The sequence below is a fragment of the Gallus gallus genome, chromosome Z (genome assembly GCF_016699485.2).
Source record: "Gallus gallus isolate bGalGal1 chromosome Z, bGalGal1.mat.broiler.GRCg7b, whole genome shotgun sequence".
NCBI lineage: Eukaryota > Metazoa > Chordata > Aves > Galliformes > Phasianidae > Gallus > Gallus gallus.
Genome location: NC_052572.1, coordinates 48,237,912 through 48,260,908, shown reverse-complemented (window position 1 = coordinate 48,260,908; position 22,997 = coordinate 48,237,912). Strand labels below are relative to the sequence as shown.

The window sequence follows — 22,997 nt, the reverse complement described above, 5'->3', positions numbered from 1 at the left end:
TAATTTTTGACTTCACATCTGTAATGCATCAAAAGTCTCTCTGTCCAGCACTCAATTCTTAATCAAAAGCCATGATATATTAAGCAGTCCTGAAAAGTGACTGATGGGATGGCTAAAGAAGTCATTAAAGTGAGGCTACAGAATGTTGCTTGGTTGCTGTGACAGATAGATAACTTCTGTTAGCAGCATTACATTGTACTGCTGGTGACTCTGGTGCTGTCAGTTATGTGAAGCAGCTGGCAAATGGAGTCCTCTTGAACAGTAATAACTCAAGTGCATATTACTGTGAGATGTTTAGAGCAGGACAGAGAAGTCATGCATCAATCACAGTAACCGTGATTAGGTGGTGGGAAAACAAAGAGCACAGGAATGTGCTTGTCAGTTGTGTTGGGGATGTGATCTGAAAAAAGCTGTAGAGCTTTTACGTGTTCAGAAGTGCAAAGACTACTCTGCGGAGTGACTGTGATGATACTTGTCTGACACTTGTTTTATGAGTTTATCAGTAAGTTCACTGCACGATTTTGTTACAGGAGAAGGAATTTTTGTGGAAGATTGCAAGTGAATCTGGGAAGTTCAGTTTTTACTTTTCGTTCTTTTTTTTTACTGAATGCATCTTTTACCACAGTTCATTTTCATTCTTACGTTATTTGTAAGCCAGAATAAGTGACTCTTCTCTTCTGGTTTTATTTGTTCTTTATTTTTTTACAGTCTTGGCTGCTTGTAGTACAACAAACAGAACAGCTGAGCAAAATAATGAAGACACATGCAGAAGATCTTAATTCTGGGCCTTTACATAGGCTTACAATGATGATCAAGGATAAGCAGCAAGTGAAGAAGAGTTACATAGGTGTTCATCAACAAATTGAAGCAGAGATGTACAAGGTATTTTATTCAAATCCTCTTTATAGATTTACTGAAATGTTGTGTACTTAAAAAATAACATTGAGAATTTTTTTAGATTCTCTGTTTTTGCTTTTACTGTTGTAAAAGTGGTATCTAGACTGCCTAGTTCAAATTTTAGTTGCTTCCTGTACATTTTCCCTCCCCTGCTACCTGACAAGGCAGAGAAGGAAGTCTTTCTTCTGTAGGAATTGATTTGGTCAGATAGTGTAGGAAATGCTCCTAGAGGATGATTCTGTGTGACACTTCTCTGTTCCATCTCTTTTACTTCTCTCATTTTGCTGTAGACATCCACTGAAAGCTTTTATTATTGAGTGATTCTGGCAGCCTGGACTGTTTTGGGTGGGAATGGGATTCTAATCCTTCTTCTAAAATGTAAGTCAATTGTAAACTGAATGTTAAGGCTGTAGGTGGACCTATTCAGGACCCTTTCTATTGTCAGTTGTATCTGTGATATTGACAGCACTGTGTCTAGTGAGTGAAGCTGACAGAAATCTCAGTTTAATTCAGGTGCTCTGGGGGAAGATTAACTGCAAATGTGAAGAAACAGATTGGTAGTCTAAAAGGTCTCATCAGAAAAGCACTGTTTCTTTCTCCTCGTAGAGGTTTAGAGATCTGGAATAGCATAAAATATAACATATGAGTAGTATAGTAGAAATATTACAGACTAGTGATAAAAAGATTCTTGGGCAGGTAATGAGAATAACCTTACTCTAGAACTAAACATACACCTTGTTAAATCTTTTGACTTTAATAGGACTTCTTCCATAATCTCTTGGAATTTTTGCATCTTCCCTGGCTATTAACTGTGGGAAGTACATCCTTTCTAATGCATGATTGGTAGAGACTGTCTTATCTGATAGAATTTCCAAGCCAAATAGTCACTCGCGGGTGCTTACGGATGAGTGCATCTAGAAATGCTCAGGATCAAAGGTGGAGAAAAATTGATGTGGTAAACTTACAGAGAATTTGAGAAATGGAAAAAGAAAAAAAAATACAATAAAGAAATTAAGGATAGCAGAAACAAGATTGGTGGGTATTCATATATGCTTTTAAAAGAGCCTGTACGAAACGCGTTTTTTTTTTTCCTTTTTAAGTTCACCCTGATAAAGTGCTCTTTTTAAAAGAAAGGCAGTAAGACTTTTTCAACAAAATATAAAGTAGATTATGTACCCCTTCTCTCCCCACTGCCTCCTTCTGCCTTCCTGGCTTTCCTAAGAAGCATTTGGATAACGTTTTGGTTATATGTGGTATGTTATTTCTTTGTTAAATTACATTACTTATTCAAAGGTTCTGTGTTAATGGAACACTTCCAGAATGGTTCCCAGAAATCCCAAACACTTTCTGTGTTCTGTGGCATTAGGTATGCTTCCATTATATGTGGTAAGAAAGTACTTTCTTTCCCAGAAATTTCCTAGTATTTCCTAGAGTATTATCCAAAACTTGTAGAGAACAGTGCCTTTACATTTCATGATCTTCAGGGTATCTGGTAAAGAACTGTTTGCTCTCTCATAAGGGCCCTTCTTTCTTATTCTAGAGACCTGTACAATGAGAAATTATTTTTTGATGAAATTATTGAGGGTAATGGAAGACATGTTTTTTAGTAAATCTTGAAGTCTATTTTAGTTCCTGTTGAGATCTTTTGTATTTTTTTCTTTCTTTGTGAATTTTAATGGGAAAAAGTAGAGAAATAACACTAGTTAATTGGTCAAATATTGTGAAAATATAAATTGGGATTAGGATAATCCTTAACCACTTTAGCTGCTTAAGAGTAAATTGAGGATGGAGGTGCTTTGTTTTTCTCTGTTGGTGGAAGAATACATTGTGAAATTAATTTTCCTGGACCTTAAGGTTATTACAAAGGTTTTGTAGTATTGATGGCCTAATTTAATTTCCAGTTTTCTGTTAGAAAAGCATGTTCATTGTTATGTGTCTATTAATTGCATTCACTGCTTGCTAATCGTGTTCTTTTGTCTATTGCTTAAGGTAGCTTTATAATACAAGTGTGCCATAAAGTTTATTTCTCCTGAACCATCTCTATTAGTCAATAATAACAGTAGTTGTGAATGATTTTACAGTACAAATAAGTATGAGATGAGAATATGGTGCAAATAGTTCACAAAAGTTCTTATCTTTAAATTGTGTCTTTGCACAGATGGCCCAGAAGTAGGAACTATATGTAGTGTCTTGTTTGCTCTTGAGGGAGTTTCCCTGAGTCTTCAAATGTTGCTCTTGAGAGTGTGAATAGTGGTATCTGAGCCTCACCTTACAAAGGAAGGAGGGATTATGAGTGCCAGTTTTCTTCATACCAGTTGCACAAGGAGCAGTTTTTCTGTAGAACAGACTTCCTTTTCTGTGCAGTGTGATGCATTCTTTCATTAGCTTAAGTTCCACTTCCATGGTAGCCCATTGTGAGAGTATGTTGCTTTGTCAGAGTTTTTACATTTCTTTAATATTTATGTCAACTTTTTGGTATTGTAGTGTCTGGTTTGTAATGAACTTATGTTACAAGTTCATGAATTATGAATATTTTTGAGCAGTGAGCTAATTTTCACGCTGTAAATGAAAATAGGAGGTTGAAGAGTCAGCTTAGCATTTTGTGATGCAAAATGGTATCAGTGTAACTTTGTCTGCTGAAAGAAACTCTGTTCCTTTATTCATGCACAGTTGCTATTTCTAAGCTGTTTGCATAAAATTTTAGATCCAAAAGTTCCGCTGTATTTGTACTTGAGACATTAAAAGAATTCCTTCTTGTGCATAGAATGTTTTCATCTTGTATGGTTTAATGATCATCCTTTTTGGTGCTTTCTTCGTTTTGACTGGAGTAGTGTTTATAATAAGTTAGATTTCCTAAACACTGTACTATACTGATGCAAGTGGGGAAATCACTTTCAGGCCTCTTATTTCATTCTGTATGCTCATTGATTTTTGATTTTGTTACGCTGTGTAAATAGCCTGATAGGATTATTGCAAATCGATAAAAAGTGGCAACATCCTTATTTTTGGAGTAAATCTTATTAATTCTCTTTCAGCATTGATATGACATCTTTAATGTAGAGGATAAGTATTTTTAATGCTCCTTATGTTTCTGTTTTCTTAAAGGTCACAAAGACAGAACTTGAGAAACTAAAATCTAGTTATAGACAACTAATAAAAGAAGTAAATTCTGCCAAAGAAAAGTATAAAGAAGCTGTGGCTAAAGGTAAGACTTGACTTTAGATGATATATTTACTATTGCCTTTTTTCAAATGTACCGTAACTTTAGAGTGAAACAAAGTAATGCTTTTATTTTGAACAACTTAATGAAAATATGAAACCTCATTCGGAATCTTAAGTAAGAAAAGCTAGTTGTCATCAAGATAGCTTGTTGATACTCTGAAAATGGTAAAAATGGAAGAAAGAAAAGTGGTAGTCCTTCATGCAAAAATAAAGATAACTTCTTTAAGCTCTCTGAAGAGCTTAGTGGATGCATTAGAATGTAAAATTGCTCTTATGGACAGTGTAAGTAGTGAAAAACAGGTTGCAACTCCTCATATACGTCGTAGCTGCAGCCCACTCGTGTCTTATGACCTATTATGGTTTGCTGAGTAGCATCAACATCAATTCTGACGACAGTAGAATAGATGTAAAAGTTTTCAACATTAAGGAACAGGAGAAAAAATTTTTACGAAGTGATGTGTCCAAACTTCATGAATTTTGACGTCTAGTGAATTGTCTTAATGATTAGAACAATGAAAGACTTTGCTATATTTTGAAATACCTTGTTAATAATTGGTTACTTGCCTAAGATTCTTTTTCTTTAAATAAAATTAATTGCATGGTGGTGCATAAGTATAATTCCAACTGCACTGTTTTGATGTCATTCTGATTAACTGAACTAATACTTGTTTAGATGGATAACAGCCAAAAGCTGTTTCTGAGACGTGTATATCTCGCTGCATATTTTCCTGCTTCTATGTAGTATTTGTCTTCCGTTAATGCAGTTCATGGCTGATTTAACTTTCCCTACTGTTTTACTGTCTTAGCAGTCCCTGACTATCAGAAAAATCATTTTTCCTCCTAAGAATCTCAGAATTATTTTGCTACTACTGCACCTCAGACCATGGTATTGCTTCTGTGTTACCTGCCCGCAGCTAATATGGTTGTGTATTTGCTGGTCAGCTGGGCTGTTTGAGTACTGTAAAGCCATGGTATTTTCACAGGGTTTCTGAGCCCTCGTTTGCATGGTGAACAAGTTAGGGAAGCCTTAAAATTGTAGTACTTCATTGTTCCAGGCATTAGTTGGGTGGCAGCTACTTACTCTAGTGATGTGCTATTAGGAGATAGTCTTTTTGTTAACATGAAAACTGGTTTGGTTTTTGAGTCTCTCAAGAATGATTGAAAGCAAGGGAAGGAACACTGCATACCATAACAGTGGGAGGACACAGCTGAATATTGGAAACAAGCTGAAAAATATTTAGTTAAACAGAAAAATGAAAATTGTTGTTCAATAACTCTCAGAAGAAACATGAGCCAGTTCATTTCCGCTTTTGTAAAATGTGATTCTTGACAAACTCTGTTCCTCTGGCAAACCAACTCTTCATTACAGTGTCTGACACCTCCTGTCAAGAGCAGAAGAAAACAGCTACTCTACAGGAAATATGACTTAGACCTTGCTCCTGGGCTGGAGCTGGATTACTTCTAAGTCTGCACAGTACACATGCAAGTTATTCAACATGAAAGCCAGTGCACGTCCTAACAAAGGAATAACTTAGAAATTTCTCTGTTTTGCAATTGTAATCATTTTGCAATTTGGTGACTGTACTGTTTATAACAGTACTTACAGTACTTCTACTAAGAAAATAACTTTACTGGAACAGCTACTGAAAGAGGTACATGTGTTTCTCTACTTCAGGAAGACAGTTCCTATTTTCTGGTTGAGTTGTTAAAAGCATACTTAGATTTTAAGCTAAACACTTGGAGTATTTAAGTGAGAAAGCTGAAGTCTGGCAAAAGTAGGGAATATTGAAAGTGATCTTTAGAAGAAGCTGATTTTATAATTTTTTTTGCTCAGGTAAACCTCAGGTAACCTGTGTCATACTTTACACCAGCTAACAGGACAGTCACTTTGAATCAACATGTTGATGCTGTAGAGAGCTACAGCTGCTTTCTTTTCTAACTGAAAATACAAAGGGAATCTGTGGAATGAGAATAAAAGTTAAGTTTTGAATAATGGCACCAAGTAATTACCAGCTTTGTTTCTTGTTTCTAGAAGGCAACGGGTGGAGGTTTTGCATAGAGAAGCTGTTTTATAGTGAGGAGAATGGAACTGCTTTCTGAAAGATGCAGGAGCTTCATTATGCAAGGATTTGTGCTCTCCAGAGTGGAGAAAGGTGAAAGTGACAGAGATGGTGTGTCAGGAGTTCTGTGAAGCCCTCCTGCAGCATATCTCCTCTCCCCTTTGGGAACAGTGGCACAGCTGAGTCGTAGAGGATGTACTGCTAAGTCCTGGTTGTGTTTGGTGCTTAGACTGCACTGTAGTGACATATTGTGGCTCCCAGTATCTGCTTGCTGTGTCAGTCAGAAATTGTTGAATCACAAGATCGTCTGGGGTAAATGGGACCTTAAAGATTCACTGCCATAGGCAGGGTTGCCAGCTCCTAGATCATGCTCCCCAGGGCCCCATCCAGCCTGGCTGTGAATATCTCTGGAGGTGGCTCATTCACAGCTTCACTGGGCAACCTCTGAGTAAAGCATGTCCACCTGACATCTAACAAAAATCTCCCCTCTTTTAGTTTAAAAGGATTCCCCCTTGTCAGGGAATACACTATTCAGACTGTAGAAAGTTGGTCTCTTGTTTATAAGCTCCCATCAAGTACTGAAACCCACAGTGAGGTCTCCCTAGAACTTTCTCTTCTCTAAGCTGAAGAAACCTGGCAGCCTGAGCTATTCTTTGTAGAAGAGGTGCTCCTGCCCTCTGATCATCCTTGTGGCCCTCCTCTGGACCTGCTCCTTCTCTTTCTTTGCTGAGCTCTCCAGACCTAGGGCCTCACGAAGGCTGAGCAGAGGTGGACAATCACCTCCCTCACCTTCCTGGTCAACCTTTTCTGATGCAGACCAGGATACTGTTGGCTTTCTGGACTGCATGTACACACTGCTGGCTCATGTGAAGCTCTTCATCTATCAGAACCCCCAAATCGTTATCCACAGGGCTACGCTCAAAGAGTTCTTCTGCACACATGTAGAATTGCCCTAACCCAAGTGCAGTACCTTACACTTAACCTTGTTAAACCTCATTAGGTTCTTGTGTTCCTGCTTCTTAAGCTTATACAGGTACTTTTGCATGGCGTTCTTTACTTTTGTAATATCAGCTGAACCACTCAGTTTAGTGTTGTCTGAAAACCTGCAGAGCACCCACTGTTTGTGTTGGTGATAAGGATGCTGAGCAGCACTGGTCCCAGGTCAGACATCCGGGAGGCACCATTCGTGACCAGCCTCCACCTGGACAAAGATCTGTTGACCACAACCCTCTGGCTATGATCATCCAATCAGTTTTTTTTTTCCATTGAATAGTCCTGGCTTCAAATCCATATCTTTCCAATTTAGAGATAAGAAGGTGGTATAGGACCATGTTAAAATTAGATGACACTCTTCCCTTTCCAACTGATGCTGTCATTCAATCTTAGAAGGCCACCAGATTACTTAGGCACAACTTGGTGTTGGTGAAGCTATGCTAGCTGTCCTGGATCACCTCCCTGCCTCGCATGTGCCTTAACAGAGCTTCCAGGAAGATCTGTTCCATGATTTTCTCAAGCACAGAGGTGAGGATCATTGGCCTGTAGTTTCCTGGGTCTTCCTTTCTGCCATTCTTAAAAATGGGAGTGATGTTTTCATCAGGAACGTGATTTGCTGTTCTTTTGTGGACCAGTGATTACCATGGGAGTCACAAATGTAGCTTGACTGGTTATGCTTGGGTGTGGAGATCCCTGTGTCAGGCAGTCTGATTGGTGCTAATAATTTGATTGATGAGCAGTTTTTGTCTTTTACAGTCCTTACTTCTGTCTATGATTTTATGGGCAGTGAGGGAAAAGCAAGGCCGGAGGGTTAAAGTCAGCGAGCTGAACTGGTCCAGTGCTTCTCTGATGATATATACTTAAGCAGCTGAGGATCTGCACAGATTCTTCTAATAATCTCTTCTAGTTTTAAAACATTTGAGTTGGAACATTTTGTAATAATGTTCTCGGAATGCACAGTGTGTCCATTTGCAGTAGGATATGTTGACATCATTTGGAGAAAAGCTTGAGAACTACTGGGTTATCTTTATATGATGAAATAGACAGCCCTTTGTAATCTTCTGTAGGTGTGATATACAGAAAAAAGTGTGTCACCTTCCTACAGCAGTGGCCCATAGTGACAGTCACATACTATATGTACAACTGTATTCTAACGTCAATGATGCTGAGTAACAAGGTAAATAAATAGAATGCAGCATGTTGACTTATCTGCTGTAGGAAAATGCATCAAAACAAAATTTATGCCAGATGTAAAGACATTGTTTTTCCAAAGAAGAGATCACAAAGTTCTAAAAGGATTCATAAATAATGAGTAAAGAACGCAGCCTGGAAACTGTAGAACAGTTGTTGACATTTCTCACTGCAAATTGAATCTCAGTTGATTGGATCTGTGACTATTTCCAAATAAGAATATTACTTACAGAATTATTTTTGTTTCTTCAGCACCTCCGTATTAAATTTGATTGAGAATGTGTCAGTGGGGATTGTTGATGGTTTTTTTTTGTTGGTTTTTTGTTTTTTGATGTTTTGGTGAAACAGTACTTACTGCTAGATTAAGAAAAAATTTCAGTGAGATAATGAGTACTATACAGAGTAAGAAGTAATATTGTGTTCTTTTCCCTACACTTCAAAAAAAAAAAAAAAAAGGAAAGCATTAATTCTTACACTAGCATTTATTTTTATATCTGATTTTGATATTTGATGTTAAAATCTGAAATGATTTTGTATCAGGTAATCTTTATAAGCTGAAATAGAGCCAGTATACCTGTGGTAGGTTCATACTGGATTTTAGTACAATATCATTTTTACACAGCAAAATTTGTAGTTTTAGTAGAAATACACCTTGTACAGATGTTTACTGTATTCTTGTTGCTAGTTAATTATTGACTGAGCGTGGGAACTATTGTAACATTTTTAAGTAGCAGAATGGATCTGAAATTAACAGTAAAGGAAAAATATATTGATTCAGTATATTATTTCATTAGTTCATTTTATGCTGCTACAGTATTATGGAATAACACATATGAGATTTCTGTAGGTTGGCTTATGTTCCCTGACGATGGTGTGATTTAGGGGAGACTGGAAACACTAATGGTACACCGAGCACATTGCAGAGCATTGCATCTGTTGAAAGAACGCTTTTTGAAATGTACAACTCTTGTGATATGGTACTTCAGATTTCATTTGTCTTTTGTGTTATATATTGAATTTTCATAAATAAGAAAGCTGTTGAAAAAGCTTTCATTCAAATTGTTGTCCTCCTACTCTTTGTGCTGAGTGGCCAAGAAATACTTTTATTAGGTGGCTGGTGCATTAATTCTGTCTGTAAAATAGTGATTATACTACTACATTTCCTGGTGGCCTGTGTTGCCTTTAGGGTTTGCTGAGATGAGAAAAACTCTTGAGTTTTTTTTGACTGAATCTGACATTGTAAGATGAAACAAATGCTTTTTGTTGAACTGGTCTGTCTTATTCACAGATGTCAGCAGGCTGGGATGGATTTCAAATCCAAATTTGAGTTGAAAGGGATACCTGAAGGCCATCTAGTACAACTCCCCTGCAATGAACAGGACACCTAGAGCGGGATCAGGTTGCTCAGAGCCCCCTCCAGTCTGACTTTGAATGTCTCCAAGGACGGGGTATCCACCTACTCTCTGTGCAGCCTGATCCAGTGCCTCACCAACCTTGTAAAAAACATCTTCCTTATATCCAGTATAAATCTCCCTTCCTTTAGTTTGAAACCGTTTCCCCTTGTCCTATCACAACAGATCCTGCTAAAGAGTCTGTCCCCTTCTTTCTTACAGTTTCCACTTTTACGATACTGAAATAGAGCTCGTAGGTCTCCCTGGAGCTTTCTCTTCTTCAGGCTGAACAGCCCCAGCTGTCTCAGCATGTTCTGGCAGGGGAGGTGTTTCACTGGATCATTTCTGTGGCCCTCCTCTGGGCACACTCCAACATGTCTGTCTCTCCTGTGCTGAGGACCCCACATCTGGATGCAGTACTCCAGGTGAGGCTTCACCAGCACAGAGTAGATGGGCAGCATCACCTCCCCTGCCCTGCTGGCCATGCTGCTTTTGATGCAGCCCAGGATACAGTTGGATTTCTGTGCTGTGAGGGCACATTGCTGCCTCATGTCCAGCTTGCATTAAGGTATCATATTGCTTTAAAAAAATGTTGCTAGAATATGACCTATTTGAAAGTGTTAGTCATCTCACTGGTGAGTATAAAAACATTTTAAATAGAATAATACAAGGAAATAATAAAAAGGTGCATTCTTTTCTAGGCACAGTGACATAATGCCCTATGAAAATGTTACTCTCCAGAGTTAATAAGAAAACTTTTCTTTAAACAAGAAAATAACCACATGAGAGGTTTGTTATATTGAGAAACAAATTGAGAAACAGCAAGATGTTCAGAAGTCCTCTCTGTTACTGGAATCATTGGGAAATATGTATATGAAAAGATAGACGCATTCCTAGGAAATTATTTGAAAAACTGTTATTATAAACACAATTCAGTATCTAGTTGATGGACTTTTGTATGTTATTGCTGACAGTTAGGAAAAAGATTCTAAAGTGAACCAAGGAGAAACATTTTTCTGACTCAAAAAGATGTTTTATTCTGAAGATTTGCCTTGTGTATCAAAGGATGATTGATTTTTCCACAATATTATATCCACTTTATTCCACAATAATAATAAATTTTAAAAAGCCCTTATACTCTTCCTCTTTTCTTCGCTTAAAGCTTGTCTGAAATCAAATGCTATGATAACACAGTGAAGTTCTAAGTGTCAAGCTTCTTGGCTTTTCATGAGAAGTAAATCTAGGCAGCCTAGTAAGGGCAGATGTTAATTTAAATTAAAACCACTCAGTACATCTGAGCCACGGAATAAACCAAAACAGAGATGGGATATCCAAAGGAACCTTCTATGGTGACCAAGGAGTATAATTTGATCCGTGCTCATACATTACAGCATGAGATGTGGTGAGAGGAGAGCAGAGATGGTGTGCTTGCTGTTCTCCCACTGCATGCAGCTGGTTACACAGTGGATTAGGCTGAGCAGTGTGACACCAGAGTTCTGTCTGTCGTGACCCGTAGTGTGTAACAGATAGTAAGATAGGAATTCAAAGATTTAGTTCAAGCTGTACTAATATAAATCACAAGATGTAAGAATGTTAATCTAATGTGAAGAGTACTGCAATGTAGGTTGAGAATTGGGAAGAAGACTGCAAGGTCTGGCATAGGTAGGAGTATGCTACTAATAACGTATAAAATCAGGCAAGTTAGAGAAAACTTGATTCTTTACACTGTAGTGAGTGATTCCTGGAAGCATGTAGTTTCCAAGATGAAACAAGCTGAGAGAGGAAACTATTTTGAGCTTGGTCTGAAGCAACTGCAGTGTCTTTGTTCTTGGCAAATTCTTAAAGGACGCAATATGCAAGTGTGAATCTTCCCTACGTACCTCTGTGACTGTGCAGTGAAGCTTTTGAAAAGCTTGCAGAAGGAAAAGTGATGCCTCTCTTCAGGCTTTGAGGCCCAGGCCTCAGTGTAAACATCATCCACAAGCCCCTGTTCCAGTGAGGCCACAACAGGCAGGGCTCTGGCTATGTACAGTCTCACTCTGCCCAGCCACAGCGCCCAGCTATAAGGCTTGAATCAGGATCTGCAAAAAAAGTAGTAGTCACTGCCTATCAGTAAACAAATCCCATGCCATCTTACTAAAGGATTCACGTAGAGCTCCTTCCTGTGGGCACTTACTTTCTACTGCTGGTGTGTATTTTTTGTTACTGTGCAGTCTGCGTAGTGCCTAGATTAGACACCTGAGTACCACAGGTTGGGAGGAACTGTTCTAGCATGAACTTTGTCTTATGTAGCCAAACACTGAGTTCCCTTCTTGTTTCAGCTGTCTGCAGTATCTTCAACTTCAGTCTGTCACAGTGGTTTTCTTTTTTTCTTTTTTTCTTTTTTGAGGTTGTTACCAAATTTCTTTCTTAGAACCAAAGTGACATAATATCCTCTGGTTTTCTCTGTCATCACTAACTACTTTAATTCTCTGAAGACATGTATTTTTTATGTCCTTAAACTCTTACTTCTATGACACTTGTAGAAATATGCCTGTCTTCTTTAATATCTGTAGCAGTCCTAGATCTTTGGTACCTTTACCACTCTGATTCTAATCCTGGTTCATATCTATTTCTGTCTATTCAGATCTAAAATTTCTCTCTGTTCCCACTTCTTCCATCAAATTACTTTCCATACTTATATGTGTTGCTATTTTTCAGTATATCAGCGAGAATTGAATTTTAAATAGATTTATTTTTAACTTGCTTCCTTCACTGTGTGTAAAATCCTTATCTTACTATGTTCTAAGCATTATCCAGACCATTTGTGTATTTCCTTGTGATATTGTGTGGTTCCTTGCTGAAAGTTTTTTTTAGATGTTTGCTATTGTTTGAAAAATGAGTTGTCAAACATACGCTGTCTGTTTAGTAAGGAATTCTCTATGCCTGAATCAGCTGTTTTTATCTTATCCTGTAATCTCTTCTTTCTCCAATAACAAAGTACTGTCTCATCATGTTGTACTACTCTTAAACACTGGCTGTGTTGTTTTTCCTGTTTTCACCCATAACCAGAAATTTCATCAGATTTGCTTTTGCACTTCCTGAACTGAAGAGGCAGCAACTTGAATTCTGGACATCATGTCTTGTCCTACAAGTTTCTCTGAGATTCTTGGCTGTAGTTTTGTTTGTCTAATTATTTTCTTCCCCGCTGTTATCCATGTATGGTCTGTCAAGATCTTCAGATTGCACTTCAATTTTTATTTGACCTGTCTTAGAATTCTGCTGCTTTTCTCTCTCCTTTGTTGGAGGAACTTAAGAACAAATAGCTCAAAAAGTGATACTTTGATGCGGTCTTCTAGACAGTTTTTCTTAACGCTGTTGCAAAGCAATGCAAGTTAATCTTTATTTAGAGTTGTTTGGTAGAGATGTGTGTGTGAGCTGTAGGATTTATTCATTATTCTTGCAATGAAGAAAAGCTCTGGGCTTATAATAGCATGTATCCTCTTTAAAGTGCAGTGTTGTGGGTTGGTGTTCTGTTTTGTTGTTGTTGTTGTTGTTGTTGTTGTTGTTTTCCTACTAGCTGATGTAGATACCAAAAGATTATTTCTTAGAACATTTAGTTTCAGAATTCTTCATAACCACTTTTTGTGTTTAATCTATCCAAAATGTTTCTATTGGAACTTCTGATTTTGAGAGGAATAGTTTGAATTTCACCTTAGTCAAACCTGAGACTTTCACTGCATGCCTTTTCTCTTCCAAACACATACATTTGTAATAACATGATTTTATCTCTTGGACCTTCACTTGTGTTGTTGGATGTTACTTAATATTTAGCTGAAACGCTTAAATTGGAAAGCTTATCTGGAATCTGCTGTTGCAGAAACAACAGAGTGTTGGTCGTTTCTTAACCTACACTATCATGAAGCTGAATTTGAAATCTGAACAGCTGAACTTCTGCTAGCTCCTAAGTGTTGCACTACAGATACAACCATAAGTAGATGAATCCTTGTTGTGTGCAAATGAGCTGATATGTTGCACTGTATGCCAGAGTATTACAGTCTAACTGTTCCAATAGAACAGTATTATCTGTAATGTAAATTTGGAAAATTTGCAAATGTTAAATTTTATTGAAGTTGGTGATAGCTAAAAGTAATGAACATATAGAAGATCTTAAGCCTTAATTTAATGCTTTTGACCAAACATTAGAAGTTGAGGGTAAAAATTGTAAGGAGAAAAAATTGAGCTCCTCAGTATAATTATTTCTTTTTAATCAAAAATATTTATGATTTTTTTTCTGCTTGTGGAATACTTATTTTCTGAAGTTCAGTTTCTTTGAGGTGTTTCCACTGTGGATTAATAGTTATTTAAAATATGATAAAATGAACTTTATGAGCTGACTTTTTTCTTACTTCTGAAGAATTATCCAGTTTACGTTTTGCCATTGTAAGTGAATCTGTGCTTTTAATAGAAAACACCCTAAGAGGTTTTCTGGATGGCTCCTGTACTGTATGTAACAGAGTTTTTACTAGAATAGTCTAACAAGAATGCCAGCCTTTTCTTTGCAAATGTCAAGCTATCATAATTGAATTTTGCAATCTTCACAATACTGTTTGTGACTTGATATATTGTATACTCAGTTTTTTTCTATAAACATTGTGCAGTTTTGACAACTGATGATAGTAGGATTATATCTATTCATAAAATTCTGTATTCAGATAGAGAAAGTTTGATGTTTTCCTCAATGTTAATTGACACATAGAACAACTGTGTACTCTGCTTCACTGCATTTTTCTGCTTTCAAGAATAAAGTATGAGAATAGTACTGTAGCTACCTTTCTTTTATTAATTACATGTTCAAAGACTGCATTTGAAAGTAGAATGTGTATGGTAAGTTGATCTAGTCTAAAATGTTTGGAGGTATTTTCCTAATGAGTAATGAATACCAAAGGAATTTAGTTCTTACAGCATAAAGAGGGGTAGTTTAGCCATTAATAAGTTCTATGAAAGAGATACAATGCTGATAGTCTCTAGTTATGTAGTTGTGATTATTAGTGGTGTGAATTTTCAGTTTAGTTTAGCTGCTGAAAGCTGTCTGTTGTGATGTTTACTGATGGAGCTCTGTGTGGTTTTACGTATGTTGATTTTTGTTTAACTGATAAAATTTGCAGCATAAAGACATGCATGGACAAGCTATAAGTTTTAAGCTCTTAATTTTATTGTAATATTTGGAGATAATTTTGGTTTATGTAACCTAAACAGTCCAACATGTCTCTCTGCTGCCATCTTGACCTCCTCTGCCAGTACTACTTGATGGCTTCCCCTCCAAACTCTCTTCAGTCATTTCCCGTTTTCTTAACGTTTGCATGCCTCTTATTCTCCACAAACACAATGTAGTGTGTATGTTGTATCTATCAACAGCCAAGATGATGCCATAGCCTACTGTATTTGAAAGCTGAGCATTTATTACACTTTGATTCATTCTCAGATTTCCTGAAGTGTTTTGTTAAGGGGTAATGTATTCAACTAAGTACTTGAAGAATGGGAGAATGGGATACTACGCTATCTCACTATCTGGTACTCTTGGTACACTGGTGTCAGATGCGTTCAGCAGTTTCTAACTTCTGAAATGCTATTCTGGCTATACTGTTTTTTTTCCTGCCCTGCAAATGATATAGGTTTAACTTAGAAAAAATAGCTCAGTGTTCTTATGTTTTGGCAAAAAAAAAAAAAAAAAAAAAAAAAAAAAGTCTTCCAGTGAAGCATGAATTTTTTGTTATTTGCTTGAGTCAACATCTTCAATGGCATCTTTATCATCTCATATATTAAGCCCCAACTAGTATTTCTGAGGGCTATCCACGGAGTGCCTACTTCTTCCTTTAAAAACTGACTGTAGTATTTCCATTATAGCTTTCTCAGATACCTTCAGAGTTCTAAAGCTTAACAGCTTTCAGTCCTGCTAACTTCTGACGCCTCAGAGGAGAGATTGTTTATCTCTGTCATAGAGAGACATTTCTGCATGGAAAATTCTGAATGTCACTCATAATGAACACGAATGGAAAATACTTGTATTTTTTTCTTCTCTACCAGCTTTTTTTTTTTATATAACTAACTATCATTTAGACTTTCTGACAAGCTTGCTGACTCCTGTGTATTTGAAAGAGGACCAGTTTGTTGCTGTTTTACAATTTTGTCTCTCAACATTTTTTGACATGCCTTAATGTGTTTCTGTATTATATCAGAATATACTGTCTGGTCCTTTGTGTGTTTCTTGTTTGATAAAATTTCAGCTTTTCAAGTTAGGCATAAAGGTTTTAAATTTGCCATATCTTTCTTTTCTCTAATGCTTTGTGATATGTGGTTGATGTTAAAATAGTCTTTTATTATTTAATTCAGTGTAAAATTATAAGAAATATGGCAGTTTAAATGAGATTGTTCTAGTTAGTGTACGTTAATTTGTGCAGATAATTGTGAATCTGCACTTGATAATTGCAAATATAGATTCATTTAAAATGCTTTTAATTCCTGGAAGAAGTAATCAGACAATTCATAAATATCAGATTCTTTATAACAAGGATATGAGGAAGATCTTGTAAGTGGCAGTAAGGAATATATAACGTATTATCCTTTCATGACAGTGACAAGGGCAGTGCACGATCAGGTTGGAAGTTTTCTAGTAGAGGTGCATATTTGTCTGCATAAAGCTGCTTGGTGAATAGGTATTAAGGGGGTCCTGTCAGAATGATGTATCGTGTGGGATACTGCTGAATATATGTTGGGATTAGATGTGGGTGATCTTTCAGTGTTTCATCACTTAGATCTAGAGTTTGATTATTAAATTTGCAGGTATCAGTATACCTTAAGGGGATTTAAAGTGCATTGGAGGACAGCTACAGAGTTTCAGATCATTCAAGAAACTCAAGAGATGGCTAGAAATAAATAGTGGTGTGTGTATATATATGTATGTATGTTAACATGTGTTAACATGTGTATGGGAACCCTTAGGTCACAGCCTGAACCAGTGATGGAGTACTGGGAGCACAGATGCAAGCAGTTCACCTGTATGACTGGAAGGGATGGACTCTGGGTCCTAACCTCATTTTAGGGCTGTTAGCCAAAAGGAAGCATCTCTACTTGGAGATCTCCTTCTCTGGGAGTTTCTAGTGAGCCCTGATCCATGGAAAAGGTTGAGCCATTCCTTTTTTATTACTGAATTGTGATCATTGCCTTTCTTGGGTGATCTGAAACTGGTTAAAGGCAAATATATAAACTGCCTCCTATCCTTACAGCATGACAACATGATTGTATGGTGCTCAAAAATAGCTTTTTTTTTGTTTTTGTTTTTAATTTGGCATAGGGGTGTAATTTATCCTTTGGCTTCCAAAGTTGAACTTTACCTGAGGTTACACTTGTGTAAAGTTGTGAGCCATTTGACACGAAGGGAAAGCAGGATTTACAAGGGAAGGCTATAGCTTGGTTAGTGTAAAGATTAGAAGCTGGAGTGGAAGAGGAGTGTGTATAATCTCCTGCTACCTAAAAGATGAATTGCAGAGGGCTGTAGAATCTATTTTTCATGTGACACATGGGTGAAATAAGCAACAGTTTAAATTTATAAATTTGTATTGGAGAATGAAGGAATTAGATGGCAGGGGTATGTTTTCAGCTAGCACAGCACTAGACCTGAATTGTACTGGGAAGTTGCATAGTTGTCACTGGAGATCTTGGGAAGACATGTGTCACATAACTGTGTAATTGCTGTGGCTAAGAGTAGAATAGATGACCTGTTGAAGTAACTTGTAGTTCTCTGGTTCAACGCTGAACTGATCCGATAGACCTAAGATTGCAGTTTTGACCTCCTGATGAGTATACTGACAGTGATGAGGAAATGTTAAGCTGTAGTAAAGCTGAGAGTTTTGTATGGGAATAACAGTGCTGAAGTTCAGCTACTGATACAAGACTGCATCAGTGCTTGCTTGGGATGATATGTAGCACTAGAGTGTTTGCTCAAAATAAATGATAGCTTTTGTGTGAATCATAGGTCTCAGCTAGTAAGACATCTCCTACTTTCCTCATTTAAAATGTTTATTCACTTTGAGGCAAACAAAATGTTAGCGTTTCAATAGTTGTACGAATTTTTTAGTCTTTATTCTTAACAGTTATATTATTCCTATACCAATGTAGACAGTGGTTTTCATGTACCTTTAGATAAAGAATTGTGGTCAAAGTAGAAGTACCTTTTTTCTTACCTAGAATAATTTGGTCATATTAGAAACTTGAGAATGGTCAAATTTACTTCTTCAGTGAAATACCTTGGAAGAAGTGCATCTTCAAATAATAAAAGAAGCATGTATTACCAAATACCTTGGAATGGTATTTCTGTAGGATAATAATAATAATAAAAAAAAATTGCAAACCTACTATGAATGAATTAGATATCAATTAGATTTATGCCACCCACAAATCTTTGTACTTTTAATTCACCTTTTCTTTTTTTGTTTTGTTTTGATTCTGTTTTCCCTTAGGAAAGGAGACTGAGAAAGCCAAAGATCGATGTGATAAAGCCACTATGAAGCTTCATATGTTGCATAATCAGTATGTATTGGCACTGAAAGGAGCACAGTTGTATCAGCACCAATATTATGACACTACGCTTCCTCTGTTACTTGATTCGCTACAGAAAATGCAAGAAGAAATGATTAAAGCCCTGTAAGATACTTTCTTGCATATTTTAACTTGCAAATGTGTGTAGTATTCTAATTATAGCATTATTAAAAATTAGTAAACTGGAATCAATTATTTGTGTATCATGGGTACTGAAAAAGGCTGTTTTAGACTTTCAGTTGACAGTAATTGTGCATAAATAAGTCTGTTCAAATACAAACAGTAGTTTTGAGGAGTTACTTATGCATTGTGGCAGTATACTGTCTTAACTTTTCAGATTACTTAAACTAAACTAAACTTCTCAGATTACTTAACAGATTAATTACAGGGTTTACAGTTTACTCTCTCCTTCATTTGGAATAATATAGAAGTTTGTTACCTCTCTAGTAGTATTATTATGAAATTTTGCCATTAAAAACTTTGGCTTAAACTGTCCAGCCATATTGACAGTCATTTTGGAGGTGGACCAGACAGACGCATGGTCAAATATGTGGGCAAATAACAGGATCATGTAAACATACTATGTTTATTACTATTTTTATGAGGAATCCAACCTTAAAAATACAGCTACCTTTTCCCTGGAAGATCATTCTCTACATTACTACAGAAGATGTGTAAACTGATTATCCTAGAGAACAGACATCAAGCTCTTTTTTCTGGTCTGTAGCTGCCATGCTACCTCTATGACATTCCTGAAGAGTTCCTGAAGAGTTTCCCGAAGAGTTGATTAGGTCTTCTTCTTAGGTGTTTTGTAAGTTACTAAAAGGCAAAATGATTACTTCTTTTTGTAGCTATTATTCAGTTAGATAAGAGGCAATCTTCTGTAACTCATTTTCTTTTACAGAAATACATGTTTATATTGGTGTCAGCAAATAGGAAATGAGGGAGAATTAAAGATCTTGTGCTCAATATCACAGAATCACAGAATGTCATGGATTGGAGGGACCTCCGAAGATCGTCTAGTCCAATGTCCTTGCTGGAACACCTAGATTAGGTCACACAAGAACACATCCAGGCAGGTTTTGAATGTCCTCAGAGAAGGAGACCCCACAAGCTCTCTGGGCAGCCTGTTCCAGTGTTCTCTTACAATACGCTTGTGTGAAGCAGACATTAATGGCCCCATTATCAGTATTATCGTATTACTGTCATTGATTCTGGTGCAAGAATCTAAATTAAATAGACCTCTGTGATACTTTAAGTCTTTTTAATCCTAATGTATGTAGAATCACAACAAGAGAACACAGTTAAATTTCTGTGTTGTAATTAAGGTGGGTTTTTTTTTTTCAGAAATGTGAGTTACAGTAATACACTGAAGAATTTGATTGCATAAAAAGGGGCTTTTGAGCCCACTTGCATTAGCTGTCTCCGAATATGAGCTTGAAAAGTATTTTTGTCAATTTCTAAACTTTTTGTAGTTAAATCTGAATTGATTAGGAAATTACTGCTTTCTGATATCGTGGCTTAAGTCTACAAAAAGAAATGATGATTTTGTATGTGGGGCTTGATGTTGTTGCCATATATGTGAAACATACTTCCTTAATAGTTCTGATTTTGCAGACCAGCTAGTTTGGTTTTTATGAAGAAAGGCAGTAATTGTCATTGATTCCCTTTCTTTTAGGTATAGCATTGTTGTAGCTGATATTGGCCTATCATTTGTTGCACTCTGAACTGTTTTCTGGAACTTTTTCAGACACATTCACAGGCAAGGCAAGATTTAATGACTTACCTTGTCTCTTTTCTCCTCAGAAAAAATACTGGAAAAATCCAAGCAAATAATGCTTTTTACTGAGTAAACATAGTTAAAGATCATTCCCAGGAAAAGTGTATTACCTCATTTTATCTTTTATTATATTTTAACTCATTTTCCCTTGTCTCAGAATGTATTTTGTTACTCAGGAGTACATGAGATGCTTTAGTGTGGATTATGACAAGCATGATGAGTCCTCTGGTTGTGAAAGAGTGTCATCAATAAGTTGTGTATGTTCCTTTTTCTGATAATCTCTACAGCCTTAGTTTATCTACTCTGTGTATTCCGAAATCAATACAAGGATCGTGGTCTTAGAGACATCTCCATTCATAGCCAGTTTATAAAGAAAAGGCCACAAATGCTCTGTTAATGCTTTGAGTAATATACATTGTCTTATTTTTTCCCTTTTTAGCCAGTTGCAACAAGAATTTATAGAAACAGCAAACTGAAACTTTGAAGCATCTCCAATACCATCTATGCCTTCAGTGCCATGTTATACACTAGAATTTTTTTTCCTCTCTAGAAAAGGAATCTTGGATGAGTATAGCCAGATCACCAGTCTTGTTACAGAAGAGATTGTGAATGTCCACAAAGAGATCCAGACTTCGGTTGAACAGATAGACCCTAATTCTGAGTATAATGACTTCATAGATACTCACAGGTATACATTTTCATCTTGGTGTGCATATTCATTTTATATTTCGAGTAAACCTTGCATTGAACTGCAATACTGCTTGAGTGATCAGACTTGAATTTGTTTTTCTTTCCCCTCATTGCTTGTAAAACTTTACCATCTTGAAAAGTTATTCTACTTGCATGTACAGAATGCTGCTAGTTTGTTCAACCGTCTACCTCTTTGGCTGGTCATAGAAAAACAAAATCCATGTTGATGTTATTGCATGTGGAAAGTCATAGCTTGGGGACTGACAGTGGACTGTAAATTATGATGCAGCTTCAGTGCAATCTAATTTGCTGTGTGTTTAGTTGGAGTTTGCATTCATTACAGTGCTATGTTTGTATGCTTTAATTCTCTCACTATCCTGATTGTGGGTAAAGTGCATGTTAGGCATCAGTGTACATTGCGGTTACTGCAGAGTGAGCAGTGCCTGAAACAACAGAGCATGCAGATAATGCAGTCAAGTCTTGTATTTTTAAAATATACTGCATTTGCTATTTATTGAGCTGTTACTCCATGTAGGTACATACGGAGATAGTTCTAAGTTCCCTTATTTTATACTTTATTGTTAACATACGTGAATTGGTAGTTGTCAAGTGCGGGTTTATAGCAGCGTCAGTGGCCTGTGCAAATAGGTGTCTTCTGACAAACTTTGGTTATCCTATGAACTTAATTTAAAAAATTGCATTTTATTTTACGCTTAGGTGTTTTTAAGATTATATTCTTTATTCAAAGGAAGAAGAAGGTGTATGCAATTGCTACTTTCTATTCTTGCATATGTAATTTTAACTATAATCCGACTTTATAAATACAATATTTATTTAATGAATTAGATCTTCAGAAGTTGTTGAACAAGAAATAGAATTTGATACATCCTTATTAGAAGAAAATGAAAACCTTCAAGCTAATGAGATCATGTGGAATAACCTAACAGCAGAAAGTTTACAAGTCATGTAAGTCGTCTTTTTCAAAAATCTCATCCTTTGGAAATGCTGTCATAGTTTATATTAAATGGTTATTCAATTCACTGCATTGCTATGTTCTCATTTTTAAGGTCCGTTTTCTCAAATTGGGATTTTCAAGCTGTAAACTCTTACTGATTTCTGTTCTTTGCACAACATACCCAGACCCTCTGAAAACTTGTCAGCCCTTTCAATATAGTTTCCCTTCCTCTGCAATTAATTTATACAGTGCCCCATATCCATCATTAATCCTCCTTAGACATATACTTACCTTCCCAAAACCGTTTCTACATGTAGTACTCTAGGAAAAAGTACCAGCATACACTGATGAAGCCACTGAGTACAGTGATGTCATCAGTGGCTTAAATTGCCATCCAGAGAAATTTCACAAATGTTTTACTTCACTTGAGTTCTGTTTGCTTTACTTTTCTAAAGGAAATCCATTATTAGAATTTAAAATATATTAACTTATTAAAACAAGTATACCTTCTGTATTACGTTTCATGGGAACTTTAGTTAGGGTGATAAAATGCATATTTACATGTTTTGGTTATTGCATATTTAAATATTTTCATTAATTTTACCAGCTTTACCTTTAGTCAGTTGCTACGGGCATGCAATTCTTCTGCTGAGGTTATTATTCTTAGTATGTTCTCGTTGTTTTATCAACCTCAGCTTTTCTATAAAATAGCCCAGTGTAGTTGCTTCAGAGATTAAAAAATACATATGCATACAATTAATATTTCTGACAACAATTTAAAACTGTGAAGTGAGAATAATGATTGGTTTGTGATTCTTTGGTGTCTGTACTGCATATCCACGTTTGACATGCTTGTGTGCTATAGAAAGCATAACTAGTCCAAATAAGATCAGTGGTGAGATGTGGTTTTTAACTTCTTTTCTGCTTAATCAAACTGTTTCCTATAGATTCTTCTAAAAACCAAGGTTATAGGGAATCCTCATAGCAGTGAGATATTTGGAACAAAAACATTATGGTGTATCTTCCATAGATTATTCTAATCCTTGTTCTTCCTCACTATGAGAGATGCTCTGGATTTTGTTCATTTTGTTTTCAAGGTCACTAAGTAGCATATCTTTTCATAAATCTATTCTTAAATAGGTATTGAAGTAAGTTTTCAAATGTAAATTTTTAACTTTCTTAGTTAAACTCCTCCTTGGTACTGAAGGAGCTTCATCTACCATGTCAAATAATCCTATGAT

At 36.3% G+C, this 22,997-nt stretch overlaps 1 protein-coding gene across 3 annotated transcripts in view; it reads left to right on the top strand.

Moving 5' to 3' along the window:
* FER (fer (fps/fes related) tyrosine kinase) overlaps positions 1-22,997 on the top strand; it is a 179,836-nt gene that overhangs the window by 28,082 nt on the left and 128,757 nt on the right. For all 3 annotated transcript variants that reach the window (XM_040656018.2, XM_413981.8, XM_046905745.1), the window contains 5 exons: positions 709-882; positions 4,003-4,102; positions 18,253-18,436; positions 20,662-20,799; positions 21,648-21,767. In XM_040656018.2, the coding sequence (XP_040511952.1) occupies positions 754-882; positions 4,003-4,102; positions 18,253-18,436; positions 20,662-20,799; positions 21,648-21,767 (671 nt within the window). In that variant the 5' untranslated portion in view covers positions 709-753. The remainder of the gene's footprint in view (positions 1-708; positions 883-4,002; positions 4,103-18,252; positions 18,437-20,661; positions 20,800-21,647; positions 21,768-22,997) is intronic.